This window comes from Chlorocebus sabaeus, chromosome 12 (assembly GCF_047675955.1).
Source record: "Chlorocebus sabaeus isolate Y175 chromosome 12, mChlSab1.0.hap1, whole genome shotgun sequence".
In the NCBI taxonomy this organism is placed as follows: domain Eukaryota; kingdom Metazoa; phylum Chordata; class Mammalia; order Primates; family Cercopithecidae; genus Chlorocebus; species Chlorocebus sabaeus.
In genome coordinates, this window is record NC_132915.1 from 83,423,054 (window position 1) to 83,441,274 (window position 18,221).

The 18,221-nt window shown below is 43.8% G+C and overlaps 1 protein-coding gene across 2 annotated transcripts in view; it reads left to right on the plus strand.

Annotated features, from left to right (window-relative positions):
- The first annotated feature begins 662 nt into the window (after positions 1–662).
- Positions 663–18,221, plus strand: part of RGS3 (regulator of G protein signaling 3) — a 137,414-nt gene continuing 119,855 nt past the window's right edge. Inside the window, exon 1 of one of the 2 annotated variants that reach the window (XM_007968345.3) lies at positions 663–862. In XM_007968345.3, coding sequence (XP_007966536.1) covers positions 784–862 — 79 coding nt within the window. In that variant the 5' untranslated portion in view covers positions 663–783. The remainder of the gene's footprint in view (positions 863–18,221) is intronic. The other variant, XM_007968341.3, reaches the window with a different exon arrangement.

The following is an 18,221-nucleotide window of genomic DNA, read 5'->3' on the forward strand; positions in this document are numbered from 1 at the left end:
CCCCTCCGTTTCCTGTGCGTTCCTCTTTCTCAGAGGCTGTGGGCCTGTCCTGCTGTCCCATGGCATCAGGCTGTGGGATGGGGGGCCATCAGGTTGGTTGGAGCAAGCTGCTCCCATCTGGACCTGTGTCAGGTAGCACTTGTTCAAGAGGAGGCTCAAGAGAGTGATCCAGGACCCAGGGTTTGGGAAGGGGATGCAGCCTGGTGGGGGGCGACCTGTTCAAGCGCAGAGGACACTTCTCCAAACCTCATTGCCCTGGACCATCGGGTGCTCCTTTGCCTTTGCTTGGATCTAATGATTATAGGTGTGAGCTTCAAAGCAGGTTATAAACCCGGCTAATTGCTGGTCTAGGAGAGCTGGAGGAGGAGGCCAAGCCTGCCCAGAGTAGAGTGGGCACCCCGGACTGGGGCCTCTCGTGGGACTGGCCCTTCAAACTGGGAGCGCGGTGCTGGGGCCGGGAGCCCCGGGGTGGCCGCACGGTCCTGCCGGCTCCTGGGGTGGCTGCCCTCTCTGCTCAGCGCGGGTCGGCGGCGCCGCCTCTCCCACCCCGGCCCTGCGCTGCTCTGGCAGGTGGAACTCTCCCCATTCAAACCCGCGCGGGCCAATCAGGGCCGGGCGCGCCCGGGCCGTTCCAACGCGCGGGGCAGCCCTGCCTCCCGCTCGCGCTCCTCCCGCCCTGGAGACTCCGGCGCAGGGGGCGGTGAGCCTGCTGCCTCGGTTACTGGGGAGCAACACAGCCGCCTTGGGTTGCAGGCACTCCTGTCCGAGTCGCAGTGGGACGCCATGGAGCGCTCCCTGCACCGCGTCTCCCTCGGGAGCCGGCATGCCCACCCAGACTTGTCCTTCTACCTCACCACCTTTGGTAAGTGCCCGCTGGGGCCGGCAGCAGGGGCTGCCTCACCCTGTTCCCAGCGCCCGGAAATGCAGCCCCTCGTGGTGACAGGCGAGGCTGGGAGCAGGTGCTTTTTCTATCTGGGGTCACTTTCTCTGGCCCCTTTCTCCTGTGACTGCCCATGAGGGGCTCAGGGCACAGGCTCAGTCCAAGCAAGCTGCTGGACACCACCTGCTGTCCGACCATTGGTGCCAACTGCAGTTGGTTCTGCCTCACTTGGCTGGAATAATCACACTCTAGTTAATCTTTCAGAGACCCGGGTTGTCACCACTGAGTTTCTCATTAGCAAGCTGCTCAGGTTAAATCAAGGTCTTGTTATAGCAACAGGAGATCTCATTCACCCACTTTCCTTTGGCTCAGGGAGCGGACAGGTGCTGGGCCCTTTGGCTCTGCTGCCTTGCAGGCTCACCTTGGAGGCTGCAATCTGACTTTGTTGGGTATCTGAGCCACAGTGGAGATGGGAGAATTCTCTCCTCCAAGACAGAACAATCCCTTAGGAGGGTCCCAGGGCTGCCTCAGGGTTTGAGGTGGAAAGAAATGAACAGTAGGCCTCACTCCCAAGCCCCTAGGTAGCAGACTGAGTTTCCCCAAATAACAGCTGGGCGGCAGCTGCCCAAAGGCCTGGACAAACCTGTCCTTCCCGATAGCCATAGTAAAGGTAACAACCCTACCCTAGAGGGTAGCCCTTCATTTCCTCACTGGTCCTGCAACTCTCTGTGGAGAGGGGTTATTTTTCCTCTGTGAAGACTTGAAACTAAGAAGTCTTCCATGAGCCAGTGGCAGAGTTGGTAGCTGAGCTCAAGCCTTCAAGAGATGACCCGTCCAGCGCATTTTTGTTTGAACTTGCATACGATTTCCTTCTAAAGGTTGGGGCTGTTATTGCAACATAACTGGACATTGCCCAGCTTTCAAAGACAGACTGCCCGAGGGGTTGGTCCCTCCCTGGGGCTCCTGGCTCTTCTACTTTCAGGCTTACTCCTGCCCAACACACTTGGTTTTCCACAACCTGCTTTTTCCCCCTAGGGCTAGAGGGAATGATGGAAGAGCAATGGCTTGGCCCCTTGAAATTGCCTGACGTCTGGCAGCAGGAATTCTCTGGTCCAGTTGGTGGAAGATAAAGGGCAATTAACTAGCCATCATTTGTTGAGCACTTACCATTGCCATTCCTTATGTCAAGTGTTTTACCTGCATTATCTCACTTAATACCCCAGCCTAGGAGGCAATTCCTGCTAACTCCATTGGGATGCAGGGCTCTATGAGACAAGGGTGGTTTCCAGGATGATCTGTGTTGGCTGGGCTAGGAGTGGTCAGGAAAGGGTGTCAGGGAGCTGTGAGGCCCTCTTACCTTAGCTGTGTCCTGATTAAAAAGTAAAAATGGGTTTGCTTTTTTCCTCCTTATTATCATGGTAACATGTGTTTACTGCTGAAAACTTAGTTAAAAGAAGAAAGTGAAAATCATTTGTAATCTGACTTCCCAGGGAGACAGACCACTGTTAACTTTCTGATTTATATCCTTCCATGCTTATTTCCATACCTATTTCTCTCTCTCTCTCTCTCTCTCTCTCTGTGTGTGTGTGTGTGTGTGTGTGTGTGTGTGTGTATTTACACATCAAATTTCAATACAATTGAGATCAAGTTTGTATGGACAATTTTGTAACCCATATGTTTTCCTTAGTGGCCTGATGTGAATATTTCCTTGCATTGGTCCATGTTTTTCTATTGGATTAATCTCCCTGCCAGATCTGGGAAGTTGGGGAGGATTCAGGCCCAGCAGGGAGTGGATCTTCCTGCCCAGCCATGGCCTCAGGGCTGAGTCCGATGGGTATCAGGGAAGGTTGCTGCTTGAAGAAGTGGCTGTGACCTGAGTGTGCAGGAGGCAGGCAGGAGCCTGGGTGGGGTGGGAAGCCACCTGCTCTTATTTGTGCAGGCTCCTCTCACATCTCTCATGAGAGTATTTGAGAAATTCTCTCCTGTTTCCTGCACTGGCTGTGTTTCCCTGGGTGCCATTTGTCGTGGTGCCCCTCTTTCAGGCTGCTGATTTTCTTTATCCACTATGATCTTTGCTGATCTGCTTATGAGCAAAGATTCTTATCAGTGGTTTCCAAACCTGGCCAAATATCAGAAGCATGTGGGGAGCCTGTTAAAAATACACAGATTCCTAGAATCTTCTTCCGGAGATTCTGGTTTAATAGGTCTGGGGTGGAGCCTGCGAATATGAACATTTAAGAAGCCGCAGAGTGTTCTGACTGTCATCCAGGTTTGGAAGCTATGGATTCAGCGTCAGTTTTGTAGCCAATGGGGACCACTTTTACTGTGAAGGTTTTGGCTAAGTTTTTCAGTCCACTGGCCTTTCCTTAGCATAGTAGGTAGCCCCTGGCCTTATACAGTGAGCTTTGCCTTGGTAGAACCAGGTGAAGATGTTGCTTAGCTGGTAGTTTCCTGAACACAGACATGTAAAGGGAGCGTAATCATCTATGGAAATATAAAGAGACAAAACTGTTTTGATCCGAATTCCCTTTGGGGAGAGTATTGCATGATATATATATATATATATATTTGTGTGTACACATGAACACAACCCTTTGTCCCCCAAAAGGGGTATGTTCAAGTGATATTAATTGAAAGACACTGCCTTCTGAGGAGGTGGCCTTACTTCAGGAGAAGGGACTAGGCAAGTTGAAGCTAGGATCCAGCTACTCTAGAGGGATTTTTTTCTTTATTGTAAAAACTGATGTAATGTGAAGTCATTGTAGGTATACATAATATTTTTCTCCAGGATTATGTATTTTCTTTTGATTAGGATATTTGCTAGTTTTTCTTGTAATAGTTTTATTGAGATATAATTCAGATATATGCAATTCACTCACTTAAACCATACAATTCAATGGTTTTTAGTATATTCACAGAGTTGTGTAACTATTATCACAATTTTAGAACATTTTCATTCCCTCAAAAAGAGATATTATGCTCTTTAGCTTGTACCATCATCCCTTGTCCCCAGCCCTAAGCAATCACTATTCTCTCTCTCTCTAGATTTGCCTATTCTGGACATTTCATATAAATGGAATCGTATGTTTTTTTGTGACTGACTTCTTTCACTTAGCATAATGTTATAGCAGATATCAGTACTCCATCCATTTTTATGGCTGAATAGTATTCATTGTATCGATATACCACATTTTAAAAATTTATTCATCTGGTGATGGATATTTTGGTTGTTTCTCCCTTTTAACTATTGTGAATAGTACTGCCATGAACATTTGTGAACAAGTTTTTGTGTGGACAAATGTTTTCATCTCTTCATATACACACAGTATATACCTAGGAGTAGATTTGCTGGGTCCTATGGTAACTCTGTGTTTAACTATTTAGGGAGCTACCAAACTCTTTTCCAATGTGTGTGTATCATTTTACGTTCCCATCAGCAGTGTATGTGGGTTTTGGTTTTTCCACATCCTCACCAACACTTGTTATTATCTGACTTTTTAATTCTAGCCATCCTAGTGGGTGTGAATTGATGTTCATTATAGTTTCGATTTGCATTTCCTGATGACCCATGATGTTGAACATCTTTTTCATGTGCTCATTATTTATATATCTTCTTTGGAGAAGAATGTGTTCATATCTTTTGTTCATTTTTAAATTGGGCTCTTTGTTTTGTTATTATTGAGTTGTAAGATTTCTTTGTATATTCTAGATGCAAGCTCCTTAACAGATATATGATTTGCAAATATATTCTCTCAATCTGTGGGTTTTTTTCACTTTCTTGATAGTGTTCATTGAACCCTAAGCTTTTTTTTTTTTTTTTTTTTTTTTTAAGATCCAATTTTTTATTATTATTTTTTTTTTATTTTTTTAAAATTTATTTATTATTATTAAACTTCAAGTTGTAGGGTACATGTGCACAACGTGCAGGTTTGCTACATATGTATACTTGTGCCATGTTGGTGTGCTGCACCCATCAACTCGTCATTTACATCAGGTATAACTCCCAATGCAATCCCTCCCCCCTCCCCCCTCCCCATGATAGGCCCCGGTGTGTGATGTTCCCCTTCCCGAGTCCAAGTGATCTCATTGTTCAGTTCCCACCTACGAGTGAGAACATGCGGTGTTTGGTTTTCTGTTCTTGTGATAGTTTGCTAAGAATGATGGTTTCCAGCTGCATCCATGTCCCTACAAAGGACACAAACTCATCCTTTTTTATGGCTGCATAGTATTCCATGGTGTATATGTGCCACATTTTCTTAATCCAATCTGTCACTGATGGACATTTGGGTTGATTCCAAGTCTTTGCTATTGTGAATAGTGCTGCAATAAACATACGTGTGCATGTGTCCTTATAGCAGCATAATTTATAATCCTTTGGGTATATACCCAGTAATGGGATGGCTGGGTCATATGGTACATCTAGTTCTAGATCCTTGAGGAATCGCCATACTGTTTTCCATAATGGTTGAACTAGTTTACAATCCCACCAACAGTGTAAAAGTGTTCCTATTTCTCCACATCCTCTCCAGCACCTGTTGTTTCCTGACTTTTGAATGATCGCCATTCTAACTGGTGTGAGATGGTATCTCATTGTGGTTTTGATTTGCATTTCTCTGATGGCCAGTGATGATGAGCATTTTTTCATGTGTCTGTTGGCTGTATGAATGTCTTCTTTTGAGAAATGTCTGTTCATATCCTTTGCCCACTTTTTGATGGGGTTGTTTGTTTTTTTCTTGTAAATGTGTTTGAGTTCTTTGTAGGTTCTGGATATTAGCCCTTTGTCAGATGAGTAGATTGCAAAAATTTTCTCCCATTCTGTAGGTTGCCTGTTCACTCTGATGGTAGTTTCTTTTGCTGTGCAGAAGCTCTTTAGTTTGATGAGATCCCATTTGTCAATTTTGGCTTTTGCTGCTGTTGCTTTTGGTGTTTTAGACATGAAGTCTTTGCCCATGCCTATGTCCTGAATGGTACTACCTAGGTTTTCCTCTAGGATTTTTATGGTATTAGGTCTAACATTTAAGTCTCTAATCCATCTTGAATTAATTTTCGTATAAGGAGTAAGGAAAGGATCCAGTTTCAGCTTTCTACTTATGGCTAGCCAGTTTTCCCAGCACCATTTATTAAATAGGGAATCCTTTCCCCATTTCTTGTTTCTCTCAGGTTTGTCAAAGATCAGATGGCTGTAGATGTGTGGTATTATTTCTGAGGACTCTGTTCTGTTCCATTGGTCTATATCTCTGTTTTGGTACCAGTACCATGCTGTTTTGGTTACTGTAGCCTTGTAGTATAGTTTGAAGTCAGGTAGCGTGATGCCTCCAGCTTTGTTCTTTTGACTTAGGATTGTCTTGGAGATGCGGGCTCTTTTTTGGTTCCATATGAACTTTAAAGCAGTTTTTTCCAATTCTGTGAAGAAGCTCATTGGTAGCTTGATGGGGATGGCACTGAATCTATAAATTACCTTGGGCAGTATGGCCATTTTCACGATATTGATTCTTCCTATCCATGAGCATGGTATGTTCTTCCATTTGTTTGTGTCCTCTTTGATTTCACTGAGCAGTGGTTTGTAGTTCTCCTTGAAGAGGTCCTTTACATCCCTTGTAAGTTGGATTCCTAGGTATTTTATTCTCTTTGAAGCAATTGTGAATGGAAGTTCATTCCTGATTTGGCTCTCTGTTTGACTGTCACTGGTGTATAAGAATGCTTGTGATTTTTGCACATTAATTTTGTATCCTGAGACTTTGCTGAAGTTGCTGATCAGCTTAAGGAGATTTTGGGCTGAGACAATGGGGTTTTCTAAATATACAATCATGTCGTCTGCAAACAGGGACAATTTGACTTCTTCTTTTCCTAACTGAATCCCCTTGATTTCTTTCTCTTGCCTGATTGCCCTAGCCAGAACTTCCAACACTATGTTGAATAGGAGTGGTGAGAGAGGGCATCCCTGTCTTGTGCCAGTTTTCAAAGGGAATTTTTCCAGTTTTTGCCCATTCAGTATGATATTGGCTGTGGGTTTGTCATAAATAGCTCTTATTATTTTGAGGTACGTTCCATCAATACCGAATTTATTGAGCGTTTTTAGCATGAAGGGCTGTTGAATTTTGTCAAAAGCCTTTTCTGCATCTATTGAGATAATGATGTGGTTCTTGTCTTTGGTTCTGTTTATATGCTGGATTATGTTTATTGATTTGCGAATGTTGAACCAGCCTTGCATCCCAGGGATGAAGCCCACTTGATCATGGTGGATAAGCTTTTTGATGTGCTGCTGAATCCGGTTTGCCAGTATTTTATTGAGGATTTTTGCATCGATGTTCATCAGGGATATTGGTCTAAAATTCTCTTTTTTTGTTGTGTCTCTGCCAGGCTTTGGTATCAGGATGATGTTGGCCTCATAAAATGAGTTAGGGAGGATTCCCTCTTTTTCTATTGATTGGAATAGTTTCAGAAGGAATGGTACCAGCTCCTCCTTGTACCTCTGGTAGAATTCAGCTGTGAATCCATCTGGTCCTGGACTTTTTTTGGTTGGTAGGCTATTAATTATTGCCTCAATTTCAGAGCCTACTATTGGTCTATTCAGGGATTCAACTTCTTCCTGGTTTAGTCTTGGAAGAGTGTAAGTGTCCAGGAAATTATCCATTTCTTCTAGATTTTCCAGTTTATTTGCGTAGAGGTGTTTATAGTATTCTCTGATGGTAGTTTGTATTTCTGTGGGGTCGGTGGTGATATCCCCTTTATCATTTTTAATTGCGTCGATTTGATTCTTCTCTCTTTTCTTCTTTATTAGTCTTGCTAGTGGTCTGTCAATTTTGTTGATCTTTTCAAAAAACCAACTCCTGGATTCATTGATTTTTTGGAGGGTTTTTTGTGTCTCTATCTCCTTCAGTTCTGCTCTGATCTTAGTTATTTCTTGCCTTCTGCTAGCTTTCGAATGTGTTTGCTCTTGCTTCTCTAGTTCTTTTAATTGCGATGTTAGAGTGTCAATTTTAGATCTTTCCTGCTTTCTCTTGTGGGCATTTAGTGCTATAAATTTCCCTCTACACACTGCTTTAAATGTGTCCCAGAGATTCTGGTATGTTGTATCTTTGTTCTCATTGGTTTCAAAGAACATCTTTATTTCTGCCTTCATTTCGTTATGTACCCAGTAGTCATTCAGGAGCAGGTTGTTCAGTTTCCATGTAGTTGAGCGGTTTTGATTGAGTTTCTTAGTCCTGAGTTCTAATTTGATTGCACTGTGGTCTGAGAGACAGTTTGTTATAATTTCTGTTCTTGTACATTTGCTGAGGAGTGCTTTACTTCCAATTACGTGGTCAATTTTGGAGTAAGTACGATGTGGTGCTGAGAAGAATGTATATTCTGTTGATTTGGGGTGGAGAGTTCTATAGATGTCTATTAGGTCTGCTTGCTGCAGAGATGAGTTCAATTCCTGGATATCCTTGTTAACTTTCTGTCTCGTTGATCTGTCTAATGTTGACAGTGGAGTGTTGAAGTCTCCCATTATTATTGTATGGGAGTCTAAGTCTCTTTGTAAGTCTCTAAGGACTTGCTTTATGAATCTGGGTGCTCCTGTATTGGGTGCATATATATTTAGGATAGTTAGCTCTTCCTGTTGAATCAATCCCTTTACCATTATGTAATGGCCTTCTTTGTCTCTTTTGATCTTTGATGGTTTAAAGTCTGTTTTATCAGAGACTAGTATTGCAACCCCCGCTTTTTTTTGTTCTCCATTAGCTTGGTAAATCTTCCTCCATCCCTTTATTTTGAGCCTATGTATGTCTCTGCGTGTGAGATGGGTCTCCTGAATACAGCAGACTGATGGGTCTTGACTCTTTATCCAGTTTGCCAGTCTGTGTCTTTTAATTGGAGCATTTAGTCCATTTACATTTAAGGTTAAGATTGTTATGTGTGAACTTGATCCTGCCATTATGATATTAACTGGTTATTTTGCTCGTTAGTTGATGCAGTTTCTTCCTAGCCTTGATGGTCTTTACATTTTGGCATGTTTTTGCAATGGCTGGTACCGGTTGTTCCTTTCCATGTTTAGTGCTTCCTTCAGGGTCTCTTGTAAGGCAGGCCTAGTGGTGACAAAATCTCTAAGCATTTGCTTATCTGTAAAGGATTTTATTTCTCCTTCACTTATGAAACTTAGTTTGGCTGGATATAAAATTCTGGGTTTAAAATTCTTTTCTTTAAGAATGTTGAATATTGGCCCCCACTCTCTTCTGGCTTGAAGAGTTTCTGCCGAGAGATCTGCTGTTAGTCTGATGGGCTTCCCTTTGTGGGTAACCCGACCTTTCTCTCTGGCTGCCCTTAAGATTTTTTCCTTCATTTCAACTTTGGTGAATCTGGCAATTATGTGTCTTGGAGTTGCTCTTCTCGAGGAGTATCTTTGTGGCGTTCTCTGTATTTCCTGGATTTGAATGTTGGCCTGCCCTACTAGGTTGGGGAAGTTCTCCTGGATGATATCCTGAAGAGTGTTTTCCAACTTGGTTCCATTTTCCCCCTCACTTTCAGGCACCCCAGTCAGACGTAGATTTGGTCTTTTTACATAATCCCATACTTCTTGCAGGCTTTGTTCATTTCTTTTTCTTCTTTTTTCTTTTGGTTTCTCTTCTCGCTTCATTTCATTCATTTGATCCTCCATCGCTGACATTCTTTCTTCCAGTTGATCGAGACGGTTACTGAAGCTTGTGCATTTGTCACGTATTTCTCGTGCCATGGTTTTCGTCTCTTTCATTTCGTTTGTGAGCTTCTCTGCATTAATTACTCTAGCCATCAATTCTTCCACTTTTTTTTCAAGATTTTTAGTTTCTTTGCGCTGGGTACGTAATTCCTCCTTTAGCTCTGAGAAATTTGATGGACTGAAGCCTTCTTCTCTCATCTCGTCGAAGTCATTCTCCATCCAGCTTTGATCCGTTGCTGGCGATGAGCTGCGCTCCTTTGCCGGGGGAGATGCGCTCTTATTTTTTGAATTTCCAGCTTTTCTGCCCTGCTTTTTCCCCATCTTTGTGGTTTTATCTGCCTCTGGTCTTTGATGATGGTGATGTACTGATGGGGTTTTGGTGTAGGTGTCCTTCCTGTTTGATAGCTTTCCTTCTAACAGTCAGGATCCTCAGCTGTAGGTTGTAGCTGTAGGAGATTGCTTGAGGTCCACTCCAGACCCTGTTTGCCTGGGTATCAGCAGCAGAGGCTGCAGAAGATAGAATATTTCTGAACAGCGAGTGTACCTGTCTGATTCTTGCTTTGGAATCTTCCTCTCAGGGGTGTACTCCACCCTGTGAGGTGTGGGGTGTCAGACTGCCCCTAGTGGGGGATGTCTCCCAGTTAGGCTACTCAGGGGTCAGGGACCCACTTGAGCAGGGAGTCTGTCCCTTCTCAGATCTCAACCTCCGTGTTGGGAGATCCACTGCTCTCTTCAAAGCTGTCAGACAGAGTCGTTTGCGTCTGCAGAGCTGCTGCGTTTGTTATTATTTACTGTGCCCTGTCCCCAGAGGTGGAGTCTACAGAGACAGGCAGGTTTCCTTGAGCTGCTGTGAGCTCCACCCAGTTCGAGCTTCCCAGCAGCTTTGTTTACCTACTTAAGCCTCAGCAATGGCGGGCGCCCCTCCCCCAGCCTCGCTGCTGCCTTGCCGGTAGATCACAGACGGCTGTGCTAGCAATGAGGGAGGCTCCGTGGGTGTGGGCCACTCCCGGCCAGGTGTGGGATATGATCTCCTGGTGTGCCTGTCTGCTTAAAGCGCAGTATTGGGGTGGGAGTTACCCGATTTTCCAGGTGTTGTGTGTCTCAGTTCCCCTGGCTAGGAAAAGGGATTCCCTTCCCCTTTGCGCTTTCCAGGTGAGGCAATGCCTCGCCCTGCTTCAGCTCTCGCTGGTCGGGCTGCAGCAGCTGACCAGCACCGATCGTCTGGCACTCCCCAGTGAGATGAACCCAGTACCTCAGTTGAAAATGCAGAAATCGCCGGTCGTCTGTGTCGCTCGCGCTGGGAGTTGGAGACTGGAGCTGTTCCTATTCGGCCATCTTGCTCCGCCCCCCCACCCTAAGCTTTTTTTTTGGGATGGGGTCTTGCTCTGTTGCCCAGGCGGGAGTGCAGTGGCACGATCATGGCTCCTCTTTGACCATGCAGCTTTGACCTTCTGTGCTCAAGCGATCTTCTCACCTGAGCCTCCTGAGTAGCTGGTACTACAGACTTGCACCACCATAGCTGGCTAAATTTTCTTATGTAAAAAAAACTTTTTGTAGAGATGAGTTCTCCCTATGTTGCCCAGGCTAGTCTTGAACTCATGGATTCAAGCAATCTCCTGCCTTGGCCTCCCAAAGTGCTGGGATTATAGGCATGAACCACTGTGCCCAGCCAGAACCCCAAACATTTTTAATTTTGATGAAGTTCAATTTACTTTTTTTTCTGTTACTTGTACTTTGTGTTATATCTCAGAATTCACTGCCAAATCTAAGGTTCTGTAAGTTACCAAGAGATTTACCTGTATGTTTTCTTCTAAGAGTTTTGTAGTTTTGACTCTTATATTTAGGTATTTGATCCACTTTAAGTTAATTTTTGTGTATGGTATGAGGTAAGAGTTCAGCTTCATTCTTTTGTGTGGCTATCCAGTTGTCCAGTACCATTTGTTGAAAATACCATTATTTCTCTGTTGGATGATCTTGGTACCTTTATTGAAAATCAATTGCCCATAGACCCACGGGCTTATTTCTAGGCTCTTAATTCTATTCCATTGATCTGTCTACTATCATTCCAGTATCACACTGTCTTGATTACTATTGCTTTGTAGTAAATTATGAAATCAGGCTGTGTAAATCCTCCAATTTTTTTCTTCTCTTTTAAGATCATTTTGGCTGTCCTGGGTCCCTTGAGTTTCCATATGAATTTTAGGCATAGTATTTTATATAGAAAATAAAAAACCCAAGTTTACAAAAATGTTGGATAAATAGTTTTAAAATATCATCTTGAAGGGATACCAACTTATTAGTTTGACTGATGAATCAGAGACCTGGGGTCTCTGAACCAAATTTTTAACTTGCTTGGGATCTCTAGTCACTTGGATGTGGTGAGTGGTCAGGAGAGAGAATAGGTTGCCTTTTCTACAGGGTGTCTGGGTCTGGAGATGATGGGCAAGCTGGACATGTTCTGAGGTCCACAGGTGGCTGTGGACATTGGGTGACACAACGCACCTCTCTTTAGAAATGCCAGCCCCCTGTAAACCTGCAAAATGAAAGCTGTCAGGAGCAGCTATAAATGCAGGCTCTAGAGGACTGCCTGGAGTCCCTGATTTGCCAGAGGGAAGTTGGGAAGATGTGGTTCTGGAGACAGAGTAGACTTAGGAGTATCATTGATTTGCTTGGCATTTTAAATTTTTTTTTTTTTTTTTTGCCTCATGTTTGTTGTGTTGGCACAATGTTAGCTGGGGCCCATTCCACTCCTGTCTCTGCCTCTCTTTAGAAGCCATGGAGATAAATAATTCATTTTCTGTAGTGAGAGTGAAGCTTGGGAACAGATGCCAGCCAGCTGCGTGGTGTGTTGGGCAGTGCACGGTCAGGCCTTGAGCTGGAGGCCTTCAACGTGTCCCTGCCAGCTGCCCCTGACTGGCACGTGTTTCCATTCCTGCTGCTCTGAGCCTGGGAGATTCCCTGGCATGGCTGGGGAAACCTATCCAACTGTTTCTCAGGAGCTCATCATTTGCTGGTCATGCTCCTCAGTATTTGTTGGCTTTTGTGTCATTCAGAGTCCATCTGCTCGGGAGCTTTCAGAAATTCCTCAAAGTTTCTGGCCTGTAAATAGCCCTTTGTCCTCTTTTCCCATTCGGCTTTGTATGTTCTTTTTAAACATTTAAAAATTTTTGAAATATTATACAGACAGACAGAAAAGTGTCTCCCCCAATAATGTGCAATCCAGTGACTTATCACAAAGGAAATACCTTTGTAACTTTCACCAGAGTCAAAAATTGAACATTTCTAGTATTCAGAAGACTTACGTTGATAATGTAGTTTTTCTTTATCATTTACTTCAAAATATTTTCTCATTTTCATTGTCATTTCTTTTTCAATCCTTGGGTTAGTTAGAAGTATGTTTCTAAATTTCTAAATATTGGGGATTTTCTGGTAATATTTTTATATTTACTTTGCATTTTAGTCAGAGAATATAACCTCCATCCTTTTAATTCTTTGAAATTCTTCAAGATTTACTTGATGGCTCAGCATAGAATTAGTTTTGTTGTTGTTGTTGTTGTTGTTTTGAGACTGAGTCTCACTCTGTCACCAGGCTGGAGTACAGTGGCACAATGTAAACTCACTGCAGCCTCCCTTCCCAGGTTCAAGTGATTCTCCTGGCTCAGCCTCCTCAGTAGCTGGGATTACAGGTGCCCACCACTGTGCCTGGCTAGTTTTTGTATTTTTAGTAGAGGTGGGGTTTTACCATGTTGGCCACACTGGTCTCGAACTCCTGACCTCATGTGATCTGCCTGCCTTGGCCTCCCAAAGAGAGTAAGTTTTTATAAATGTTCTGTGTGTACTTGAAAAGGATTCTGCAGCAGTTGGGTGCAGTGCTGTTTGTGTATGTCAAGTTTAGGTCAAGTTTGCTCTTTATATTGTTCAAATATTCTGTATCCTTGTTGATTTTTCCTGTTTTCTCTGTCGATTACTAAGAGAGATATATTCAAATTCCCACTGCAATTATAAAATTGTCTATTTCCCATTGCAGTTCTGTCAGTTTTTCCTTTACGTATGTTGAAGCTATATTAACAACATACAGATTTAGAATTATTATCTTTCTGGTGAGCTGAAATTTTTATTATGAAGTCTATTATTGTTGTGAAGTCTTCTTTATTTCTAGTAGGGATAAAGTCTACTTTTCCTAATATTAACATAGCTACCCATACTTCTTTCAGTTAATATTTGCCTGACATATCTTTTTCCATCCTTTTTCTTTCAACCTTTCTGGATCTACATTGTAGGCATACTATGTCTATAACAAAGAACAGGCACATGGCTGGGAGTGGTGAGTGGCCCATGCTTGTAATCCTAGCACTTTGGGAGGCCGAGGCGGGAGGATCTCTCAAGCCCAGAAGTTTGAGACCAGCCTGGGCAACATAGTGAGACGTCATCTCTACAAAAAATAAAAAAAATTAGTTGGGCATGATGGCATGCACCTGTAGTCCTAGCTACTTGGGAGGCTGAGGCAGGAGGGTCACTTGAGCCTAGGAGGTCAAGACTACACTGAGCTATGATTGTGACACTGTACCCTAGCCTGGGTGACAGAGTGAGACCATGACTCAGAACAAACAAACAAACAGTACAGGCACAGAGTTATTATTTTCTTCTCAATGCAGACCTAGGATGATACTTTCCTTCAAAAAAATCTTTGTTTGTCAGGTGCTTAGGGTCACTGGGATAGTCTTAATTCAGGGTTAGGACTGAGAATACTTGAAGTTGAGCTGTAGTCCCTGGAGGAGCTGTGTCTGATTACAGTTCATCCTATTCCTGTGGAGCAACCCTTCAGGGTCCCTACGCAAAAGGTGGGGCTCAGAAGAACCCTGCTTCTCGTTGGGCCCTGGTCCCTAGTTCCTATTCCTCTAGCCCTGAGAGGCAGGCAGAAACTCACTCAGCCTCTTGATCTCTCAATCAGCCCTCTGGAATTTGAAAACACTCCAGGAGAAAATTAGCCCAGAAAAACACTAGGCTTCCTTCTACAGTCCTCCATCCCCCTAGATCCTGCCTGGTAGCTCCTCTCTCTCTCGTTTATCTAAGAAGATGCTTTAACATACTTTGTTTAGCATTTCTAGTTTTCCTCAGTGGATCTGTCATCCCAGAAATGGAAGTCCCCTATATATGTTTTTTAAGTTTTTTGAGTTGGTTTTTGTTTTTTTCCTCCCTTTCTGCCTCTCTCGGTCCTTTTCTCCTCCCTCCCTGCCTCTTCCGTCCCTTCCTTCCCCGCTCCCTCTCTCCATCCCTCCTTCCTTTCTCCCTGCCTGCCTGCCTACCTGCAGTTGCCCAAGCAGGCATTACTGGGGCTGGAGAGTCCCTTTCCAAGAGGGCTCATTCACATGGCTCTCGGCAGGAGGCCTCAGTTCCTTGCTACCTGTAATTAGGAGGCTTCTGTTTCTCATTGCATGGACCTGTTCGTAGGATTGCTTGAGCTTCCTTATTATGTGGCAGCTGGCTTCCCTCTAGGCAAGTGATACAAAAGTGAAAGCAAGAAAGAACTTCCATAAAAAGATGAGTAACCCGGTTCAAAAATGGGTGAAGGATTTGAATAGACATTTTTTCCAAAGAAAAATGGCTAACAGCACATGAAAAAATACTCAATGTCATTAGTTATCAGGGAAATGCAAATTAAAACCATAATGAGATACAATTATACTAGAATGGCTATAATAAAAAAAAGAGACAATAACAGGCATTGAAGAAGTTGAGGGGAAATTGGGACCCTTGTACATTGCCAGCCAGAATGTAAAATGGCGCAACCACTTTGGAAAAGTTTGGCAGTTCCTCATACAGTTAAATGTAGAGTTACCATTTGACCCAGCAATTCTACTCCTAGGTATAAATCCAAGAGGAATGAAAACACATGATCACACAAACATATGTACACAGGTATTCAAAACGGCATTATTCATAATAGCAAAAAAGTCGAAATAACCTGAAATATCCATCACCAGATGAGTGGATAAACAAAATGTGGTATATCCATACAATGGAATATTATTTGGCCACAAAAGGAATAAAATACCGATACGTATTTGGTGAACCTTGAATATGGGTGAACCTTGAAAACATTATGCTAAGTGAAAGAAGTCAATCACAAAAGACCATGTGTTGTGTGATTCTATTTACATAAGTATCCAGAATAGGCAAGTCCTTAGAGACAGAAAGCAGATTAGTGGTTGACAGGGGCTGAGGGGAGAAGGGAATAGGATGTGACTGAGAAAGAGTATGGGATTTCTTTTAGGAGAGGATGAAAATGTTCTAAAATTAGTTAGAGGTGGTTAATTACAGAATCCTGTGAATATACTAAAAGAAAATTACATGCTTTAAATTGGTGAAGTGTGGCTGGGCGCAGTGGCTCAATCCCAGCACTTTGGGAGGCTGAGGTGGGTGGATCATCTAAGGTCAGGAGTTCGAGAGCAGCCTGGCCAACATGGTGAAACTCTGTGTCTACTAAAAATACAAAAAATTAGCCAGGTGTGGGGTGGCGCATGCCTGTAATCCCAGCTACTCGGGAGGCTGAGATAGGAGAATAACTTGAACCTGGGAGGCAGAGGTTGCAGGGAGCTGAGATCACATCATTGCACTCCAGCCTGGGTGACAGGGTGAGACTCCATCTCAATAATAAATAAAATCGATGAAAGGTATGATATGTTAATTATATCCCAATACAGCTGTTAAAAAAAGAAGGAACTCATAATGCCTTTAATATCCTAATGTTGAAAGTCATCCATTGTAATTTCCACCACATTCTGTTTGTTAGAAGCAAGTCACTAAGTCCAGCCCATGTCTGAAGGGAGGAACTAGGCTTCACCTCTTGAAAGGAAGAGTATCAAAGACTTTGTTGACAAATTTTAAACCCATCATAGGTATAGAGAGGCTAACAGTGGGGGCCCTGGACTGCCTAAATGCAAACCCCAGCTCTGCTACTTACTGGCTGTGTGATTTGGACAACCTGTTTTAGCCCTTTTTTTTTTGAGCTGGGGTCTCACTCTGTTGCCAGGCTAGAGTACAGTGGTGTGATCATGGCTCACTGCAGCCTCAACCACCTGGGCTCCGGTGATCCTCCCGCATCAGCCTCCTGAGTAGCTGGTACTATAGGTGCACGCCACCATGTCTGGCTAATTTAAAAAAAAAAGTTTTTGGAGAGACAGAGTCTTGCTATGTTGCCCAGACTGGTCTCAAACTCCTGGCCTCAAGTGATCATCCTGCTTCAGCCTCCCAAAGTGTTGGGATTACAGGTGTGAGCCACCATGCCCAGCCAACCTGTTTACCTCTTAATAATCTTCAGCTTCCTTGCCTGTAAATTGGGAAAAAAAAGTAGTAACCATTTCATGGAGTTATCATGAGGAATAAAGGAAATAAAAAGCTTTTAGTAAAGTGCTGAGTACCTAGTAAACCTCTAAGAAACACTGACTTTGTTCTCTCCATGTGTGTGCCTAGCCTGTTAGTTCACTATGGCCCTGAACTCTGGGTTGAGATGTGCATGAAGCCTGTAGGATGTTTGGGTCTGAGCCGCCACAGGACTGCTAGCCAAGGATTAGATGCTAACTGCAGTAGATTCAGGAGTTTTATTTTACCAGCTTGCCCAGATGGACCTAGAATCCCTTGTGAGTGATCCATGGGAATCTAAATTATCAAGAGACCTGAATGCTAATTTATTAGTTTATGCTGAAAAATAGAATTTCTGGCTTATGCTGGCCAGAGCAATCTCTTTCTGGAAGGAAAAAGAGCTCGGGAAACCACATTAGTATCAGCTTTCACAGGAAGCAGAGAGTCCAGGGGATTGAACTGACCCATCAAAATTTTTATCCTGGCACTGTGAGTCCTATGTCCTCACCTTCACAAACCAGGGCCACTTTTTTGAATGGAACTCAAGGTTCTCCCTCTTTTAACACAGTAGCCATGGGAGATTCTCCTGGGTTATGTCCGTAGAGCTGTGTGGCTGCCTGTTTCCCAGTGCCACTACAGCCTACCATTTCTCCCTTAGATCAAGCAGGCAGTGAAATTGGTAAACACATGCTTAACCCTTTCTGAGCCTGGATCAGGGCTGGGGTGTGGATGAGGCAGCTGAAGACCACAGAGAGAGGGCGTGCCTGGCATGTGGCTGGGCTCCCTCTCTCCTGTGAGCAAGACTTGAGTACAAATGTGTCCTCATAGATGGAGGGGAAATCTGTGGATGTTAGTGGCTGGCTAGGCTCCATGTAGAACCAGCTGCCTTTGTATGTTCGTCTGGATATTATCACCCTTCCTGTAGCTTTTAACATGTGACAGTTCTTAAATGGGCAGCGGCTTCTGGGGTGAATTGGATTTTAGGATGCCTGCTGCTTGATGCTAACCAGGCAAGTCCATCATAGGTATATTCTCTGCACATCTCAGGGTGGCATGGGCTCCCCCTGGGACACATTCCAGCTGATCCCTGAGTCTAGCAAAGGTGGGCAGTCCCCATCTACTTCCTTTATTGTCTGAGTATGTCTCTTTCTAATGGTGGCCTGCGGGTTAGAGTTCATCTTCCTGTGGTCCTCTATTGAGTGTTGTCTGCCAGATTGAATTTCTTTAGCTGGTGTCCACATCCATTTCCATGGTGCCCAGTAAGTCTGAGCTCTTCAAGTCCTGTGCCCAGCAGAATATGGG